Source organism: Eptatretus burgeri, chromosome 4, assembly GCF_056783735.1.
Source record: "Eptatretus burgeri isolate ZD-2024b chromosome 4, Ebu_testis_v1, whole genome shotgun sequence".
Lineage (NCBI taxonomy): Eukaryota > Metazoa > Chordata > Myxini > Myxiniformes > Myxinidae > Eptatretus > Eptatretus burgeri.
This window is the reverse complement of record NC_140964.1, coordinates 127,823,876-127,843,736: the sequence shown is the minus strand read 5'-3', so window position 1 is coordinate 127,843,736 and position 19,861 is coordinate 127,823,876. Positions and strand designations below refer to the sequence as shown.

Here is a 19,861-nt window from a genome sequence, read left to right as displayed (position 1 = left end):
GGGACATGATGTTGTCGGTGTCGTGAAGTTCTTGCAGTTATTTATTATTAACATCATGGCTTGGATGTCGATGCACAGTGTTCTTTTGCCTGCCTTTTTTTTTCCATCACCTCCACAGTGTCCTGTCATCTCACTATCCAAGAGAAGGTGTGCTGCCACCCCAAGTTCAAAGGACACCTCTTAAAGACCTTTTGGATATCCCAGTTTGTCTTGTATCACCGGCGACCAGTACAAACAATCCTCGATTTTCAAACTTTGGTACCCTGGGTGTGCCGGTTCAACTCCCACGCCATTCTCCACCACCACAGGAAGTCTCTGACTCATTGGTTGAATGTGGTGCAAAGCCTTTCAAACCAGCTGAAGTGATCACGACTGATCTCTCAATGTGTTGTGTCAATAAGCAGGGTGAGGAAGCTTGCAAGAGTTTGCCTCAGGTGGTGAGGGTGAATTCTGTGGCTGGCACAAAGAGTGGAGTGTCTTCTGTTCCACCAAAATCCTGCAACTGGAAAAAGCAAAGGTTCCTTCCACGTGATGACGATAAGCAAGTGGAAAGGGAGTTTGGCACAAACGTCGGGGAGAAAGTTCAGCACGAGGGAACCAGCAGTACTGGCACTGCACATCAGCTGACGATTCCAGGTCCCAGTGTTGGAAGCAAAGATGACACAAACTCTGAACTTTCACAAACAAGCTGTCTCAACCACCTGATGGAGAGGTGGGTTTTGCTTTTCTACAGACACTTCAGTTTAGCCATCATAATCATCAGATGCGTTGTGTATAGTCCTACCATCACACATTTGCTAAGCATACTATTTCCTGCTATCCAGTATATTTATATTATAATATATATATATATATATATATATATTGACTACTTATGACGTTTGCACGTGGTACGTGCTTGGGAGCCTCATTGGTATGCATTGCTGTCTGCGCTATAGCTGATGATTCACCAATAAGTGATGAAACTAGTCCGGTAGCTGAGGGGGTGTATAGCATTGGGATTGTCATGTGTGTACTCTGTGTGAACGTCTTTATCGTTGTTGAAGAACTCTGGGAAGGGTTCGAAACAGCATAGCGCTTACCTTGTGTAGGTCTTTTGGGGCTGCTTTATGCAGCTTCTTCGATTGGAGGAGTGTGGGAGGGGTCAATTGTATATATATATGTATATATATATATATATATATATATATATATATATATATATATATATATATATATATATATATATATATATATATATATATATATATATATATATATATATATATATATATATATATATATATATATATATATATGATCGAAACATGTAGAGTGTGACGAGCACTCCCCCGATCTCTATTGGACACAGTCCTACACCAAAGCATCACCTCCAACCTCGAGGCCTCGGCCCGGCGACTGTTAAACAGACAAAGATCACATGGTAAACATAAGTTAAACATCAAACGGAGCTGCCTAGGTGGATTTTGGGCTCATTTGCCCTCATCAGGACATCATACCGATAAATATCAAACCAATGATGACCACATTCGGCGTTCATCCATCAGACGCACCTCCTGACTGTTATGGTGAGCATCGCAGCAGATTATGTCTCGCATGGTAAAATCGCATAAACTGCAAAGAAATATATATATATATATATATATATATATATATATATATATATATATATATATATATATATATATATATATATATATATATATATATATATATATATATATTCTGTCAAAGCTCATTCTAACAACCTACTGACTCACTGATATTAATGTTCGGTACCTTCCAGGTGATGTAGAAAGCTAATCTTTTGCATGCTGGCGGACATCAAATCCAATACACCTAGAAAAAAGCGTCCATAAATGAAAATATCCAAAAATAAGTGCAGCCTTGTGCTCAATGCAGGTGAAGGACCCAAGACAATGGGAGGCCGTGCTGCAACTGCTGCTATTTATTATGTAACTATGTATGAGGCATTTTGTTGCTTACAATGTAAATATAACCCAGTAATATATATATATATATATATATATATATATATATATATATATATATATATATATATATATATATATATATATATATATATTGTTGTGGTTACCAGATTCGCAAACCACCATTCAGGTCCCTTAGGTGAGGTATCTCGGTAAGTGCATGTGTAGTTAGGCCCAAACCCGTTGTCTAGTGGGAATACATGTCATTTATACGTGCTGCGACTCTTCAGGATAGTCGTTTTTCTTTTACTATCTTTATTTTGGACCAACCGCCATGATCACAACCACAACATCAACCACCGACCACAACCACCGCTTCACCACAACCGCCACGACCTTTACCGTCACAACTCGCCACCATCGCATCACCGTCATCTCGCGCCACTCATGGGCACCGATGCTGGACTCGTGTAGGGCGCACGTTGAACAGCGTGTACACAATCACGGATTTTGTGCTTCAAAAACGGATCCAAAACGACACACGCCCACTTTTTGCCGTCCAATCGGTGAGCGAGGGGCGAATTGGCCCCGCCCCCAGGGCGATCGATATATGCAAATTTGTGGATCAAAAAGCCTTCACGCCCACTTTTTCTCGGGCCAATGGGGAGCGAGGTGAAAGGTCAAAGGGAGGGGGTCAAAGGCGAAGTTACGGGGGGATAAAAGGACGGTGTTCGTCAGTCAAAGGAGTCGTAAAAGTCGGAACGAAGGAGTCGCAAGAGGAACGAGAGAGTCAGCAGAACGGGAACGAGAAAGAGTCAGCAGAACGGAGGCGAAGGAGTCGGAACGAGGCGAAGGAGAGTCGGAAGCAAAGGGTCAAGACTTCGCGGGCGGTGGAGCTGCTCGTCGTGTGCGTGGGAGTCGGAACGGAGGGGACGGAGCGGTGGAAAGGCGGCGACACCAGACGAGGGGGTGCTCGCGTCGTGCAGGAAGCTGCACCCGAAGGAGGCCGACAGCGCGACCTGGCCGAGGTGGAGACGCTCGTCGCATATAATAAAGATCCTCTATACCCCGAGCATCAGCAACCCCCTCCTGTTTCCCCCCGCGCTGAGATAGTGCGACCAAGGGGGGCCCCGTTCCCACCCCCCTGCCAGGCACTGTCCACGAGGCCCGCGGGTTGCGGGGCCATCGCCGCTCCGCGTCTCATCACCAGACGGGTAGGCCCGACCAGGTCTCGGCCCCAGGCCTACCTCATTCTTGAGGGTATTTCTTTTCCTTGGTTTTGGGTATGTGTTGTCGGCGCCGTCTGTGAAGTAGAATTGTATAAGTGTTGCCGTGTGCTCGGTAGTCGGTATTAGCTCTGCACTGTGTTTTTCACTTTTATGTTTGCTTTTTGTGTAAATGGAATTGTGTTTTCTTTTTTGTGTGCATTTGGTGGAATTGTATTTGTGTGCTTTCCGTTCGTCGCGAATAAATGTGCTTTATTGTTGAACTGTTCTCCCGCTTCGCTTCGTCTTTTCCTCCATTGAATCCCCATCTTGCTTCACGTAAAGGGTTGGTAGTGGGCTGAATACGCCCGATAATTAATCGAACCGTCGAGGTCGACGATAACACCGCTCGGTTATTCTGATAGTACGGAACGGGTCGCTTAAGTGGCCCGTGTCCGAAGTCGACCTGCGGCGAGGTGCGATCGCCCGGTCTACCCTCCGCGTGGGTACTTAGGTAGTTCGAATTTGGCGAGCAACCCTATCCCACGCGGGGGCTGATTGGCTCGATCGCGGTGAGACCGAAAGGTCCACCCGTGACTGGTTCCCGGCGTTAGTCCGAGAGGGTCACGACTGGATTGTCCGTCCGGTGGGCGACGTGCCGCGATTCGAGTTACGTGGCCGTCGCACGCCGGCGGGCGCGAAGACCGCAACAATATATATATATATATATATATATATAATATATATATATATATATATATATCTCAAACACACACACACACACACACACACACACACACACACACACACACACACACACACACACACACACACACACACACACACACGCAGGTGTGCCCGGCGTTGCCTGGTGCTGTTATAATCGTTTTGCCATTTTGAAGAAATAAAAAAAAAGATTATTTTTTGTTTTGTTTGTTTGTTTTTTTGTGAGGACCTAAAATGCTTCCCTCCACCCACTAAGGAATGGTGTCGGGGATCATTTAATATTATCTTTCATCGAGCTACAAAGGCTTTGGCACGACAGAGCAATTAAAAAAAAACAATCAAATGATTCTTGTTTTTATTTTTTTTAAGCCGAAAACATTCCAGTGATTAACCTCTGAAAGTTAAACCGAGATCCATATGGCCATCTCTGAGAAAAATGGCGACAGACACACAGACAGACAAACATCTCTCATGGTATACACCAGCAAATACCACCCGGCGCTTTGCTGACGGGAATATTAAGAGGGGTGGGGGAAGGGAAGGCAGACGTGCGGTGGAGTGTTAATTACGATTCATACCATTTCATCTCAATGATTCTGCATAGAATAACAGTGAAGATGGAAACAAAATAATGTCTGAAATCCATTTTACACCGCCCGGACATGTCTGGAGACAAGAGACAGAGACGGAGAGAGAGATATGTATGGGAGGGTGCTGCACTTTATTCGGAGTGGGCAAAGGAAGGAAGGATGTGTGAGAGAGAAAGAGATAGAGATAGTTATAGATTATGAGGGGAAGGTTAGCAGAGAGAAAAGGTTATTCTTTATGAATGACACACACACACACATTGTATATTATTTTTGTTGGTGTTTGGCCGATATCGGCAGATAGGAGTCGGTGTGATTACCGACTACAGTACGTAATGTATACAACCCAATAATAATCTTGAGTAGCTTTCAACCTTGTTTTGTCGGAATTTCAAAAAACAAATTATAAAAAATGTTGCATTTATATAAATGTTTCAACATTAATCTTTATAAGAAGCTGCCAATCATCATGACAGGTACAAAAAATATTTGACTGAAATTTAGAAAACACGTTAATACGGCAAATGGCTCGGAAATCGGGTGTTATCAAATATATTTTGCTTTGGAACTCGCAAAGAGAAACCATATAACCTTTGTAAAGCACACCCGAGTCGTATAAAATAACCAAATGTTTTAGAAACAGTCACGAGGATAAAGGAAAATGTGATCACCCGTACGCTGCTGAGGTTAAACGTTAAAACCTCCACCACCCATCATCATCATAAGATGCGGGATGAGACTTTGCCACCACGGCACCAGTAACCAAGCATGCAGGCATGCACACACACACCCGTGGAGAGTCCCTTTACACATCCAAATCTACCCATATGTACCTTTACCTTGCAGCAACTGCTGACTTTACATCCCGATCTTGCACTTGGTCCTCAAAAAAAAAAAAAACCCCCCAAAAATAACGATTATAATACAGAAATAAATTAATAAAATAAAAAAAACAATATCACAATACAAGCAGCAAGATAAGTAAAATAATCGATGTGCAATCCAGGATCTTTGAGGCATGATTAAATCCATTTCCTTTGTGGACGCCGGGATAATGAAACGAACGAAACAGGGTGGCTTTCGATTTATTTATTTATTTGTTTGTTTGTTTTTATATACCCAGTCGAGGCTCGTGGAAAAGCGATTACAAAGAACAGACCAGGGCACAACATAACAAATAGTCCGTCAGGTACGGCCCCAAAATTGAGCCACCGGTACCACTCGGTGTGGCCAAGGTTCATGGGTACCACATGAAAGCTCTTCTATTCAGGAACACATTTCTGCCTGGTAGCAGTCTGTCAGTGGCAGCTTTCACCCTGAAATATGATGTGGAAAAGATCGCCTATTGGTTCGATGTTTTTTTTTTTTTTTAGACAATATGTATATGTTGTGCAGACATACTCGGCTTCCGAAGATCACATGTAAGCTCTTGCAAACAGTTTATTTTGTATTTACAGCCACCATACATTACACTGAAATCATCATCATCATCCATCATCCATCGTCCATCATCCTTCACTGCCCTCGTATTCAGGCTGAATCGACAAGTTCCTCCAGGGGTCTTGGTGTCTTTGTTGATGGTCTCCTCAATTGTATGGTCAACAGGTATCCTGCCAAAGGTGTCTTTTGGTCCAATCTGTACAGAAAACATTCCTTCCATGAACCGCTCATAAACAGCTGGATGCCTCTTTGACAACTGAGACATTTCTGCATAGTAAGCCGTCAGGTAACGAGCGTAGTTGGTTTTATCGTCGGCAAAACACCAAGGAATACATTCACGAATGCATGCCATGTGCAACCGCCAGTCTCCTTCCCTCGATGCACGGATCACGTCAAGTAAAACACTCACCATGTCGACATAGCTCATGCAGTATTCAGACAATGGGCCGTTGTTGTGTCTCAATTCATCAAGGTGGCTCAAGAAGTGATGCAGCAGTGTCTTTACCTGCTCATTTTCCAGGGTTTCTTCAAAAGTTTTCTTTGTGATATCATCATGCCGATCACTTCCCTCTTCTAGTCCTGCTTCCAAGGATGCCATGAGATTGGGGGTAATTATCGTGCATCCACAAAATGAACAGTTTCCAAGTCAGGCGAAGCAGTGCTTCATGAATGTGTACTTTTGGGTTCTTACTGCCCTGTTTTCATGACGACCTTCCATCACACTGGAAACCGAGCCTTCAGCAACAACGCCTGCTTCGACAACAATGTTTAGAAGACCGCCGTCTTGGAATCTTTTACCAACTGTATAATCAGCATCAATCGTTTTCAAGCTGCAAGGTCCAATTCTTTCACCAGAAGTATAGATGGGTAAAGAATCATCCACACCGCTGAGGGTCTGCTTCTTTTGACTTCTCAATCTTAGGCAAATGGTTTATGTTTTTGTTTTTTTTTCAGTGGAAAGGGTCTAAAAACCTTGGGCTTAACTGTTATGCCATGGACCTGATGTGATGTCCCTTTCCCAGTCAGAGTCTCTTCTGGTCTGTCAATGTTGTCCCATGCCGTTTAGTTGGATTCTTTGGATTAATTTCTCCACTCAATAAAGCAAATAGGAACCCCTGCACTTCTTTTGGCACTTTGGAGGTCGATTCATCCATGGCAGAGGGGAGTTGAGGTTTCAAGTTGTATTTTCAGCCTGACATTCTCTTCTGCAAGGACATACTTGCAGGGATTCTCAGGAAGGACGAGCAATTTTCCTTTGCTGTCAGGAAATATCTGAAGAGTATTGCCAAATTGAGCCTGCACATTTTGGCGTGCATGCTTTTTGGCAGAGTCTTTAATTGCAGACACCTCATGAGCATGCGTACATGTTACTCGAAGACGAGTCAGCTCGGTCAGTGGGACAATCCGTGGACACTGAAACAAGTCTTGTCTTGTGTTAGAAGAGTTGGTCAGATGGTGTATCTTCAGCGAGCTTGTGTGGAGCATCATTATCACTTTCCACTGTGTCTTCTTTATGAGCTTGGTTCTGAAGGTCTTTGGTATTGGTGTAGAGGCTGTAACATGATGATTCATGGTACCAAGCCTCAGCAGCAACTAGTTCTCTTGTTGCCGCGGCAACAATACGTGTGCTCTGTCTCTGCATAGCGATGTTGCGAATCGTAACATCAGCTTGAAGCTGCGCACACTTTGTCAGTGGTTCTCTTGTTCGTGTTCCTTTAATTTACTTTGAAGTTTTCCCAGGTGGACAGAACATGCAAACTTTATCCATCACAGTTGAGCTTGAAGATGACGTTCACTGACGCAAACGTTATTCGATTGTTGTTTTTTTCAACTTCATTTTTCTTTGTTGTTTCAAGTTTATCCAAGTCCCGCTTCATAGTGAAGAGCTTCCGACGTTTCAGATGACGACGCACTTGTGATACCTGCCCTTCTTGTGCATTTTCTGCAATTTCCAGCAAAGTACGATGGTGTCGTAACCTCGCAGCTCTCCGGAGGGAATTCCAGGATTCCAAATCCCTCGGTGAACTGAGACCGGTACGTGGATCTTCTTCAGCAGTCATGTGAACAATGCAAATCGTTTCCGTGCTGTCCATTTTTGAATCGACCTGAAAGAAATATGATGTCATGAGAAATAATCACAGCAGTTTATGAAGTGTCAAAAAAACTGAAGAAGTCAGGAATGACTTACCAAGGACATTTGTACGAGACATCGAACTGATGATTCCTTTGAAGAACTAATTTTGAAATTAAAGCTACTCATTTGAAACTGCTACCAGCCAGTTGGTGCCGACGGACCCCTCCACCTGATGGACGAAGAGGGAACAGCAGGTGAAGGGGGGAACACCAACAGCAGGGTGGATGAAGAAAGTAGACGGAGACGGACAAATAAGGGCTGCAGGTAACGATGAAGGGCAGAGGAAAACACTCCTCGTGTCACGAAAACAAACCGGAGGCACCTTTTGAACACAACTACATGAAAGGCATACATCACCAAACTAGACGGGACAAGTATTAGCTGCTTTGATGACTTACTAGTACGTGCCGTAAAAAAAAAAATAATAATAATAAAAAAATATTCAAACCGCGAGCAAGAAACAACAACCACACAGGCCGTTTCTTCGCTCTCGCGTGCCCGTACGTGCGTGGCCCGGAAGTTCACATATTATTCGCAGTTACGATTATTCGCAATTTAGTTTTAATGCCCAAATATTCAATTAGCGCCAACGTATTTTGCCTTTTCGCAATGTCATCGCAAGGAAAAAGAAAAAGAGAAGAGAAGAGAGAGAAAAAAATTACTTCCTGGTTCGGAGCATACCAGCTCACTCTGATGTTACCGAAATTTATACACCGTCTAATATGAAAACGATCATAACTTGGGGCATTGTGTTTATCTATAAATGCGCATAAGAAATCGAGAAATTATTAGAATACACGAAGTCATCACTCTCCGGAAATCCGTACGTTGTAACCCGTAATGGGGAACGTGGCTGAGCTTCCCTTCCCCATCGGCCACGCCCATGCAGGAATGTGTCTTGTCATTGGTTTGGTAAATAAATGGCCTTAACTTGGGATGCACTTGTCCGATTAATATGAAACCTTGAAAAGGCACATCCTCAGGTCCCCAGCAATATACCTGTCAAGTTTCAATTAGATCGGACCAGTGGTTGTCGAGAAACAGCGGTCACACACACACACACACACACACACACACACACACACACACACACACACACACACACACACACACACACACACACACACTGCTGGAATTATAGATAGATTGGCTGCCATCTTGGTTTTATCCAGAATTCTTTACCCATCATTGATATCACTTCTGGTATATCATAAAATAATTACAGGTCGACTTTGAATCGGTCAGAGTATCGTGCCTTGTTGTTCGAATGACGTAAACTACAAACGCTAACCCATCCCCTTTTAACGCAATGCCACCCCCCCTCCCCCCTTCCCCCCACTTCTGCAACCAAGGCTGTTTAAGACCTCTATTGATGAAGATTCTTCATCCAAGCACTGCTCCTTGGCTCCCTCTGTTACAACTTTCCAAGAGTTGGAAGCGCATAACGCATTGCCGCGGCAACACCAGGATGATGGGAGAATTCCCTCACCGGGCAGGAGAGGTGAGTCAGTTGTTGGGTTCAAAGGTTGATGAGTGCTTTGGTTCACTATTTAACCCTCCCACCGATTCATCACACTTCGTTTGCTCTTCCACGATTGCATAATGCCTTCTCCTGTGGGTTTTACCAAATTTTCATGCATTTCTTGCTTCACACTTTACCCATGAATTGAACGGTGAAGATTATGGAAGGCTCTGTTTTTTATTTTATTATTATTTATTTATTTATTTACTTTTTTTGGGGGGGGGTTGCAACCCTTCTTGAAAAATGAAAATCCTGGTTATTACTCACTTCCCTATAATTTGCTTTACACTGCTAATACAATCATAGATGTTGAACAAAAGCTCAGAATTGACGTATTGACCACTTGCAGTCCAACCCCCAAGACTGTCCCAGTTTTATTTCTTCAAATCCAATCCACTCTGCTTTCTGTCCTTGACTCATCCCTGCAGACAGAGCACAAACGGCCTGTGGAACATGCGGCCTTGTGTTGCCAAAGGAGCCCGGGTTTAAGAGGTATACCAGACGCCAAGCCCCTGCCTCCTCCATTCCTGACAAGCCATACAAGTGTGAAACCTGCCATGCTACGTTCCGCTACAAGGGGAACCTTTCCAGTCACAAGACTGTCCATTCAGGTACACATCAGATCGACCTTAACATTTCCTTATATGACGGGTCTAGACCCCTACAGCAAGCCAACATTGATGAAAAACGTGTGTGTGTGTGTGTGTGTGTGTGTGTGTGTGTGTGTGTGTGTGTGTGTGTGTGTGTTTTTCCCCACATGTGTGCACAACAGGAGAGAAGCCTTACCGTTGCAGCGTGTGCGGTGCACAGTTTAACCGCCCAGCGAACCTGAAAACTCACGCACGAATCCATTCTGGAGAGAAACCATACAAGTGCAACACCTGTGAAGCACGTTTCGTGCAGGTGCGTCCTCCCCACCCCTTCACTGTTGACCGTTAATGTGCAGGTGGACATGAAATTTTAGTTGTCAAAATAACCATTGATTTTGAAAATATCACGTTACCCAAGCATTGTTGTTGTCTGAAAACTTTTACCATCACCACCAACAATAGATAACCCGTCATTGGAAATCAGAATTGTCTTTCAAACATTTTTGCTTTTATTTTGTTTTTTTTTTTGTTGCACAACTTCCTGTCAAAGAACCGACATCAGACAGGACTGTGGTTGTCTGTTGCTATTTACCTGAATAAGCATTTTGAATAGTGAAAAAAAAAAAACAACAAATGAAGTTTTAAATATTCAGAGAGCTTTGCGCTGCTAATCCATGCGTGCGTTGCGTAGCAGACTTGTCACTGCACACCGTTCGGTAAACAACGAAATTCGCACACTTCTCAAACAATACCGCCATGTAACCGAGAAACACCCGCCAGATATCATGCCCGTGCAAAATCACTCGGCATACCATTGCCTTTGGTCACGTGACCCTCCGTGAGTGGGAGCGAAGCTCTTGTAATGCAGACTTCAGCCAGGTGGCGCTATACGATGCACGTTCACAGATAGAGAATTGGGGTGCACCCTACACCTTCAGCCCCTGGGACTTTTTATTTATTTATTTGTTTGTTTATTTATTTACCCCCCAAAATTCACCCGTGCACCCCATGAATACAACCACCTGTTTTCAACTCATTCTGTCTCGTGGTTCAAGAGTGCAGAGAAGTAAAACAAACTCACATACAGCATGATATTATAAATATGATGATGCCCTCACTTCTATATCTACGGCTGTCGTGGAGAGAATTGGGGTATTTTATGATGCCTTGTAATGCCCTCTCACATTGGGATCAGCCATACAAGACGCACATTGACATAGATAATTTGCACTCCTCCTGCATTCCCCCCCCCCACCTCCATGAACCTCCAAGTGGGGGGATGTTCAGTTTTTTGCCTCCTCCGAAGGCGCAGGAGGTATTGTGTTTTCAGGTTGTCCTTCCAGCTGTGCGTCCGTCCATGCGTGCATGTGTAGCAGATATTCGTTACCGTGATAACTTGTGATCCGCTCAAGGGATTTTTTTTTTACCAAACTTGCTACAAGTATGTGCTGTGATGCAAAGACGACCCAATTTGATTTTGCGATCAAAAGGTCAAAGAGCTGTGGTCATGTGACCTTCGATTGAAAATGTTTGTTACCGCAATAACTTGTCAACCACAGAAGGGATTTCAACTAAACTTAGCACAAGTATGGACTATGATAAAAAAAAAATGAACTGATGTAATTTTGGGTTTAATGTGTCAAAGGTTAAAAAGATGAACTGATGTAATTTTGGGTTTAATGTGTCAAAGGTTAAAAAGATGAACTGATGTAATTTTGGGTTCAATGTGTCAAAGGTCATGTGCCCTTTGGAAATCATTTTGCAAAGCATAACTTGAGGTCGAAACATTTGATGATTTTTGTTTTCTCTTCTACTGATCTATTTTCTCACTCGCAATCACTCTTTTTTTTTAATATATATACATACATTGTTAAGGCTCATATAAGGGTGAACACACACAATGTATAACAAAAGGAGCAGGAGACAAGAGTGGCGGTAGAGGGAAGCACATAAAAGGAGCGAACAGAGACAATAGGAGATCTGTGGAAGGGAGAGGAATGGGGTGGGACACATGAGGTAAACGATATGGACACCGCAGGGACTTTCAAGAAGGAAATCAGGGAATTTCAAGGAGGTGTGGGTATGGGATGGATTAACGGGGGTTGAAAAGATCAATATTTTGGATGTGGGAAGATATATGATGGTGGTGAACAGCTGTTTTGAAGACCTGGAGGAAAGAGTGGGATTGAAGAGAGTGTGGGAGTTTGTTCCAGAGGTGGGGAAAAAAGAGGAATGAAAGAGTGAAGGTGAGCAGTGATTCGTGATTTTAGTAGTTTTACCAGAAGAGGGTTGCTGGTGGACTTTGAGCACCCTGCAGAAATATAGGGGGGGGGGACAGATCACAGACAGAGCAGGGGTGGTAGCGGGGGGGGGGGGCAAGGCCGGAGAGGAGACGGGAGAAGACAGAAAGACCATCAACCTGCCTGCAGTGAGACAGTGAGAGAACCAAAGACTCCGCCTCATTGCGGAAGATATCAATGATCCTAAAAGCCTTGGTTTCCACAGCGTGAAGTTGAGAAAGGTGTGAGGTGGGAGTACCAGCCCAGAGGGAGAGCAGCACTCCATTAGGCTTTGGATGAAAGTTTTCCTCTCTTTCTCTGTCTGTCTGTGTGTCTCTGTCTGTCTGTCTGTCGTCTCCCTCTCCGTCTGTCTGTCGTCTCCCTCTCTTTCTGTCTGTCGTCTCCCTCTCTTTCTGTCTGTCGTCTCCCTCTCTGTTTCCACTCTCCCTCTCCGTCTCTGTCTCCGTCTCCCCTCTCTGTCTTTTCTCTCCGTCTCCGTCTCCCCTCTCCGTCTCCGTCTCCCCTGTCCCTCTCCGTTTCCCCTCTCCCTCTCTGTCTCCCCTCTCCCTCTCTGTCTTTTCTCTCCCTCTCCCTCTCCCTCTCCGTCTCCCTTCTCCCTCTCTGTCTTTTCTCTCCGTCTCCGTCTCCCCTCTCCCTCTCCGTCTCCCCTCTCCCTCTCCGTCTCCCCTCTCCCTCTCCGTCTCCCCTCTCCCTCTCCATCTCCCTCCCTCCTCCTCTCCCTTTCCCTCTCCCTCTCCCTCTCCCATGTGACATTAATGGGGTTTTTTTTTGTGAACTTCAATTGAGATCAAATTTAACACGGTGTGTTTACATCGGACGATCTAACATAGGTGGAGGCTTATCCATCAACGCACTCACATCAAATTCTATCTTCCACTTCATCAACTAACATCTTCCCCACCCAGCAGTCTAGGAATGCATAGAAGTCAAACAAACAAAAGACTGACCCTTCCCAAAAAGGAACACGCCCTTGGGGTGAATGCCATCGAAATGCTTCCCATTTCACCCAACAAACACTCACATTTTACCCCCAGAAACTGATACATTACTTGTCTTTCCATGTTGATGACGAGCTCTGCCCAGTGAAAATGATCGATAAGGTTCTGCTTTCAGACGACCATGAACTTTGTGTTCACCAAAATGCAGTTTGATTGTCCAGACCATTTTATTCAGCATTAGTGTTTGCCTCGTCTCAAAACAGTCCTTTGAACCCTTTCCCCAGGTGGCCCATTTGCGTGCACATGTTCTCATCCACACGGGAGAAAAGCCCTACCCATGTGATACGTGTGGAACCCGTTTTCGCCACCTGCAAACACTAAAAAGCCATGTCCGTATTCACACAGGAGAAAAGCCTTACCACGTATGTCCCTCTGTTGTACATTTCATCAAAACACACAATATCACTCCTGCATCAATGGTGTGTGTGTGTGTGTGTGTGTGTGTGTGTGTGTGTGTGTGTGTGTGTGTGTGTGTGTGTGTGTGTGTGTGTGTGTGTGTGTGTGTGTGTGTGTGTGTGTGTGTGTGTTTGCACATTTGTGTGTGTGATTATAACCAACGCGAGGAACCTTACAACCAATTGTGTTGATTTTTATTTTATCGGTTGACAGGTTGTGTGATTGGAGTTTTTGCCAGTTTGTAAAGCACAGAGGTTGTCAATATTACAGCCTTATGCTTCCAGAATCCATTTGAAATATCACTTGTTGCACTCGGTGTTACTCCTCCGTTAACCATACATCACACTGACGTTTCTCGTTCCTCGTCTTCCTGCCTCATCCCCAGTGTGAATCCTGCGAGTTGCACTTTCGACACAAAAGCCAGCTCCGACTACACCTCCGGCAAAAGCATGGTGCAGTAACCAACACAAAACGCCAGCCGGCACCACTGACACCCCAAGAAACCGAGCCGCCCCCACTTCAGCCACCTGGCCCCAAATCGGAGCCTCACCACCAGCCAACTCGTGGTGGAAGCGGCCCGTCCTCTGACGAAGATGATTCCGGACTCTCGCTAAATGGAGAAGCCGGCTCGCCCTGCTACAGCAATAGCGGCAGGAGTTCAAGTACCACCTCGTGCAGCGTCACAAGCCCATCGACTCTCTCGACAGGAAATATTGCTGTACCCGCTACTCCCACTGCCTAGTTCGTACGGCAGACTTTAAATATTCGGGAAAGTTGGAGTGAGGGTGGCGAGGCACAGGGGTGTTGGGTTGAGAAGAGAAATCAGAATGGAGATTACGGCCATAGCGGAGGTGTGCTGTCATAACGGTCAAGATAAGTGACGTTTCTCATAACTACCAAAAATTAGGAAAGAGAAATCGCGCCTGTAATGTGAATAATGCCGGATGCAACGTGAGCAACAACCTGAGAAACAAAGTTGTAACTGGTAGTGACGGAGTTGGAAGCGGAGGTACTGCTCCCACGGCTTACGTCATCCCTTGCTTATAAAGCCGCATATTTTGCACGATTCGTCTGCTGCTGCCGTCGCCGCTGCTTCTACCGCGTGCCAGCCTTAACTGGCATCGGCATCTCTTCGTTGTTTTCGCGTTTGGAAAATAATTTAAAAATCGCTTCGAAATTTTTAACTTAGGCAACAGATTATAGTCTTTAAAGATGAGGCGCAGAGCAACTTTTTGCTCACATTGTGATATGAACAATGACGTAAAAATGATGATGGATTATTGCATTCATGCCAAAGAAGCACTTGAGAAAAATATATTTTTGTGTAACTGTATCGAGAGACATCGATGTATGATGTGTGTGTGTGTGTGTGTGTGTGTGTGTGTGTGTGTGTGTGTGTGTGTGTGTGTGTGTGTGTGTGTGTGTGTGTGTGTGTGTGTGTGTGTGTTCTGCATGTGATTTATATTGTCTTGTGTATTGTTCATTATCGGACATATGCAATGAGCTTTTGATTCAAATTGTCAAATCATTCAAGGAAGCATTTACCCGTATGCCATTTTACCTTTGGGCAAACGTCGCCCTGCTGCATTTGGTCTTTACTCTTTGATACTGCTGTGTAGTGGTCAATCTGTGGTTTGTTTCTGTACTGTAAGATGCTGCTATTTTGTGTTGTCTTTATGAGCTTGGTGCAAGCTAGAGTATTAAATGTTTTTAGAAAGGTTTGTGGCAATGTTTCCCATCGTACCCTTAAAGAGCTGTGGTATCCTTCGTCTTCGTTCGGATGCAGCACGAGGCCGCAGGGTAGCGTCATTGGCTGAGGGTGCGGATGTGCCGCTGATGAAATTGCCCTCTGGTGGTTCGGGCAGGAATTTGGAATTTGTTCGGGGTGCCGGCGATAGCTCGCAGACTCTTCACGAAGGACACCGTGGGATGTTTGACATTCACCGACGAATGCTGGAGAGCTGTGGTCAGCAAACTACCACATGGGGAGACAGTGACCCTTAAGGGGAAGTTTTGGAGAGAGAGAGAGAGACAGACAGACAGCTCTCCATAAATTATCGAAGAAAGTGACGCTTGGTGGGGGGAAATTGTTCAAGCTCGGTAATCTTGCAAAATTGTGGTCAAAAGAGACTTCAGATGCAGTTACTTTGCTTAAAAAGTATCGATTTGTTGTGTCCTCGGGATGAAGTCGTCACGTCAACGTTTACTAGGATGAGGAGTGGTTAGGGATGATCACGTTGTACGAGTCCCAATGTCTCATTACATTCATATATAGATTCAATTATCCGTCCGCATCCTGTACCTGAACAATCTGTAGCATGAATACACCATGTGAAAATGGGCTCAAGAAGCAAATGAAATAGCGAAATAACAGGAAGACGTGATGCAGATTACATAATATCGATGGCAGAATCGATAGAAGGTTTTCGATCTCGAATGATTCTGGTTTAACCAAAGATTTGAAAAAGAAAAATTGGAAGTAAATGCTGAGATGGCAGAATGAAATCCACAGATGGATGTTTTATGTTGAAAAAGTAAAGTCATTTTGAATATCTTGGTGGATTAATCACCCTGGATAACGATACTTCATTTTGGAATCAATCGAACAATGGTGATGGACAAAACTGAACCACATTTGCAGCAGAATTCTCGAAGAAACTGGAACACCACTCGGTGGAGTGCATACCTCCGCCAGGCTGAACACTTTACATTTTGTATCCCACTGATGGGTCGGATCTGAATCCGTTCCAGTACCTTAAGTACAATCGAATCGGCTTGTCCTCATCACCTACCCAACTCATCCATCGAGTTTTGTCATAGCTCGTCCGCAACATTGAGACATTGGGCTACACTGTATGTCGTTTTTCACCCTCTCTCTCTCTCAATGGTGAAGAATCACTTTGAGAATTAAAAAAAAAGCTCTTTGATCTAGATCTTCACCAAAATCGAATCGATTCGTCCTTGTCACAAACCAAACCCGTCCACGAAGGGCCATCTGGATCCGTCCATAACTCTTTAAGATGTAGGTTTTCGCCCGATCACTCAATGGTGGAGAATCACATTAAAATTATCAGATCCAGATTCGGATCTTCACCAAAATTGAATCAATTAGTCCTCGTCACACACCACATTTCATCCGAATCCACCGACAACTTTTTGAGATATCCTGTTTACAGACAGACAGGGTGAAAACAACCTCCATCCACCTTCGGTGGAAGAGACTGCTCAAGGTGAATGGGAGAGGACTGCCTCGAGTGTCTTGGAATATTCGAAGGTGGATAAATTACTTGCATCAAGTTGCCTCAAATCGAGCAGTCTTCCATTGCACTGGAATATCTTTGTCCACAAATCGGGGTGGGTCAAGACCCATGGAGACAAGGACCATGGTTCCAGGAGCAGCAATGGACACCTCTCGATGTGCTCACAAGATTACAACGATTGTAACGTGTTAGAGTTTTTGTACTTTTTTTATTATTCTTAATATTAATATTATTTTTGAAAACAAATGTTTCCTTCAATTGAAGAACCCTTCTGTTAAGAATTTAGGAAGGTGTCGAGTCTCATTTAAAATTTGGGTAATACCTGTTGAGCAATTCCAAAAGTATAATTGGATATTTATTCTGTCTGCAACAACTGTTGATACAGGAGGTTGCTGGAACAAGCACCCCTCCAACAACTCGACCCAATTTCAGCTTGCCCTCTTTTTAAAAAAAAAAAATTGTTTCTTTGTTTTTTGTTTTTTGGACGCGAAGCAAGTTGGACAACAGTTGGATGTTAAGCAAGGAAATGAACACCGGGAAAAGTGAGAGAAGAGGAAAAAGAAGAGAGACATCGTAACCTGCAAGTGAGAGGGTTGAACCAGGCAGGGTCAATGTGGATAAAATGATACTGTATAGTTAAAGATAGGGGATGATTTGAGATGGCGGTGCACCGCTTGCTTCAAGCGAAGCGAGGAACAGAAGATGAGTTGAGGTATGCAGCAAGCCTGGATTTTGGAATTATAATGGCGAGGTTCTTATCACCTACCGATATGTGGACTGGTGGTGCATCCTGGAATTGCCCAGGAAGGGCTGAGAGAACAGATGGAGCTAGACCGGAGGAGAGGCGGTTAAAAAAAAATAATTAAAAAGGCCATTTCTGCTTCCCCTTCAACCTGTCAGCACCCAATCTCACCCAGCATCTGCCATCTTCCAAGCTTCCCACCTTTTCTCAGCTTCTCCCTAGCCCCAGCCAACCCCTCTTAGAGATGTCCCACCCCTTGCCTCAGTTCCCCCACCCCTTCTCTAAATTCCTGCACCCTTGCCATCAGCACATCCTCCCCTGTCCCTAAATGTGTGGACCTCCAACATTCGAGGACGCTGCTGATAAACCGGGCACGATGTGCATAACAAAATCTTTCCTCCTGCAGGACGTTCCTCTTGAGTTTCTCTCCTCGGCCATTATGTCCTTCAGTTCAACAGGCCTGAATCCCATTCCGGCAAGGGAGTTGTGAAATAACCCCATTTCTCACTGTCCGTGTACTTCTTTCACCTCCAAACCCCCAGGAGTACCTTTGGCTGTCACTTCCGCTTTGCTCACACTTTTTGTTTATCTGTTTGCTGTACCGTCGTCCTAACAGTGAAGACTCCATTTCCATATATATCTCTCTCTTCCTCTCTCTCTCTTCCTCATATGCAGTGATTTCAATTATCACCATGCCAATTGACTGGTTGTTGCTACCTCTCTCACCGGCCGTGGCATGACAGCAAAGGATTTCTGTGACTCCATGGGCCTGACGCAATCTGTGAAATTTCCAACCATGGATTCCTGCCAATGGCAAATCCTTTCTGCACTTGGTAATGGACAACTTTCCTGCAAATATCTCCTGTTCTTCCTCTGCTCCAATGGGATCATCTGATCATGTGCTCATGAGAGTCAACATCTGTTCTCAAAGAGCTGCCTCAGCACCGCCGAGTCTGGTAGTTCATCCTTATCCCATTAATTACAGACCAATTAGCTTACTTCCAATCATCAGCAAGGTCATGGAATCCATCATCACAGTTGACATCAAATCCTTCTTTTTCTCCAAAAACCTCATCTCAGACCATCAGTTCAGATTCACACCAGGTCACTCGACCCTGTACATGCTGCTTCTACTCTCCCAACAATGGATGGAGGTCCTCAATGTTGAATGAGATCAGAGCCATCTCTCTGGACATATCTCAAGCATTTGATAGTCTGGCAACCCACCTTGCTCCCCAAAGTCTGCCTGTGGCTTCAGGCCAACACCATACATGGCTTGCTTACTTCCTCTGCTCTCACAGCCAACGTGTGGCAGTGTGCGTGGCCCAGTCCTATTCGTAATTTCATCGACGATGTCTCTGACTCTGGAAAATCCTCTTTATCTATTTGCTGATGACTTAACCCTCTGCCATGACATCCCTCATCCTTCAGGCAGGTAGGCTGCAGCCTTCTCTCTCTCTCTCTCTCTCTCTCTCTCTCTCTCTCTCTCTCTCTCTCTCTCTCTCTCTCTCTCTCTCTCTCTCTCTCTCTCTCTCTCTCTCTCTCTCTCTCTCTCTCTCTCTCTCTCTCTCTCTCTCTCTCTCTCTCTCTCTCTCTCTCTCTCTCTCTCTCTCTCTCTCTCTCTCTCTCTTTCTCTTTCTCTTTCTCTTTCTCTTTCTCTTTCTCTTTCTCTTTCTCTTTCTCTTTCTCTTTCTCTTTCTCTTTCTCTTTCTCTTTCTCTTTCTCTTTCTCTTTCTCTTTCTCTTTCTCTTTCTCTTTCTCTTTCTCTTTCTCTTTCTCTTTCTCTTTCTCTTTCTCTTTCTCTTTCTCTTTCTCCCCCCAGACCTTAACAAAAAAAAAAATCACAAGCTGTTCAAACACTTGGAATGTGCCTTTCAATCCTGACAAATTTCACACTCTCACTCTCTTTGAAAGGACTGTCTGGCAAACCCCGATCTACTTTCTTAACAATCCTCTTGAGGAAGTTCAGTCATTAGAGCTCCTGGGTCTCACTATCAGCCATGATCTTTCTTTGGCAACCACGTGTCAAA

The 19,861-nt window shown here is 44.5% G+C and overlaps 1 protein-coding gene across 8 annotated transcripts in view; it reads left to right on the top strand.

Annotated features, from left to right (window-relative positions):
* BCL6B (BCL6B transcription repressor) overlaps nucleotides 1-15,550 on the top strand; it is a 61,249-nt gene extending 45,699 nt beyond the window's left edge. For all 8 annotated transcript variants that reach the window (XM_085880030.1, XM_085880032.1, XM_085880035.1 and 5 more), the window contains 6 exons: nucleotides 119-712; nucleotides 9,376-9,524; nucleotides 9,974-10,156; nucleotides 10,318-10,448; nucleotides 13,658-13,795; nucleotides 14,215-15,550. In XM_085880030.1, coding sequence (XP_085736156.1) covers nucleotides 119-712; nucleotides 9,376-9,524; nucleotides 9,974-10,156; nucleotides 10,318-10,448; nucleotides 13,658-13,795; nucleotides 14,215-14,571 — 1,552 coding nt within the window. In that variant the 3' untranslated portion in view covers nucleotides 14,572-15,550. The remainder of the gene's footprint in view (nucleotides 1-118; nucleotides 713-9,375; nucleotides 9,525-9,973; nucleotides 10,157-10,317; nucleotides 10,449-13,657; nucleotides 13,796-14,214) is intronic.
* Nucleotides 15,551-19,861: the final 4,311 nt, after the last annotated feature.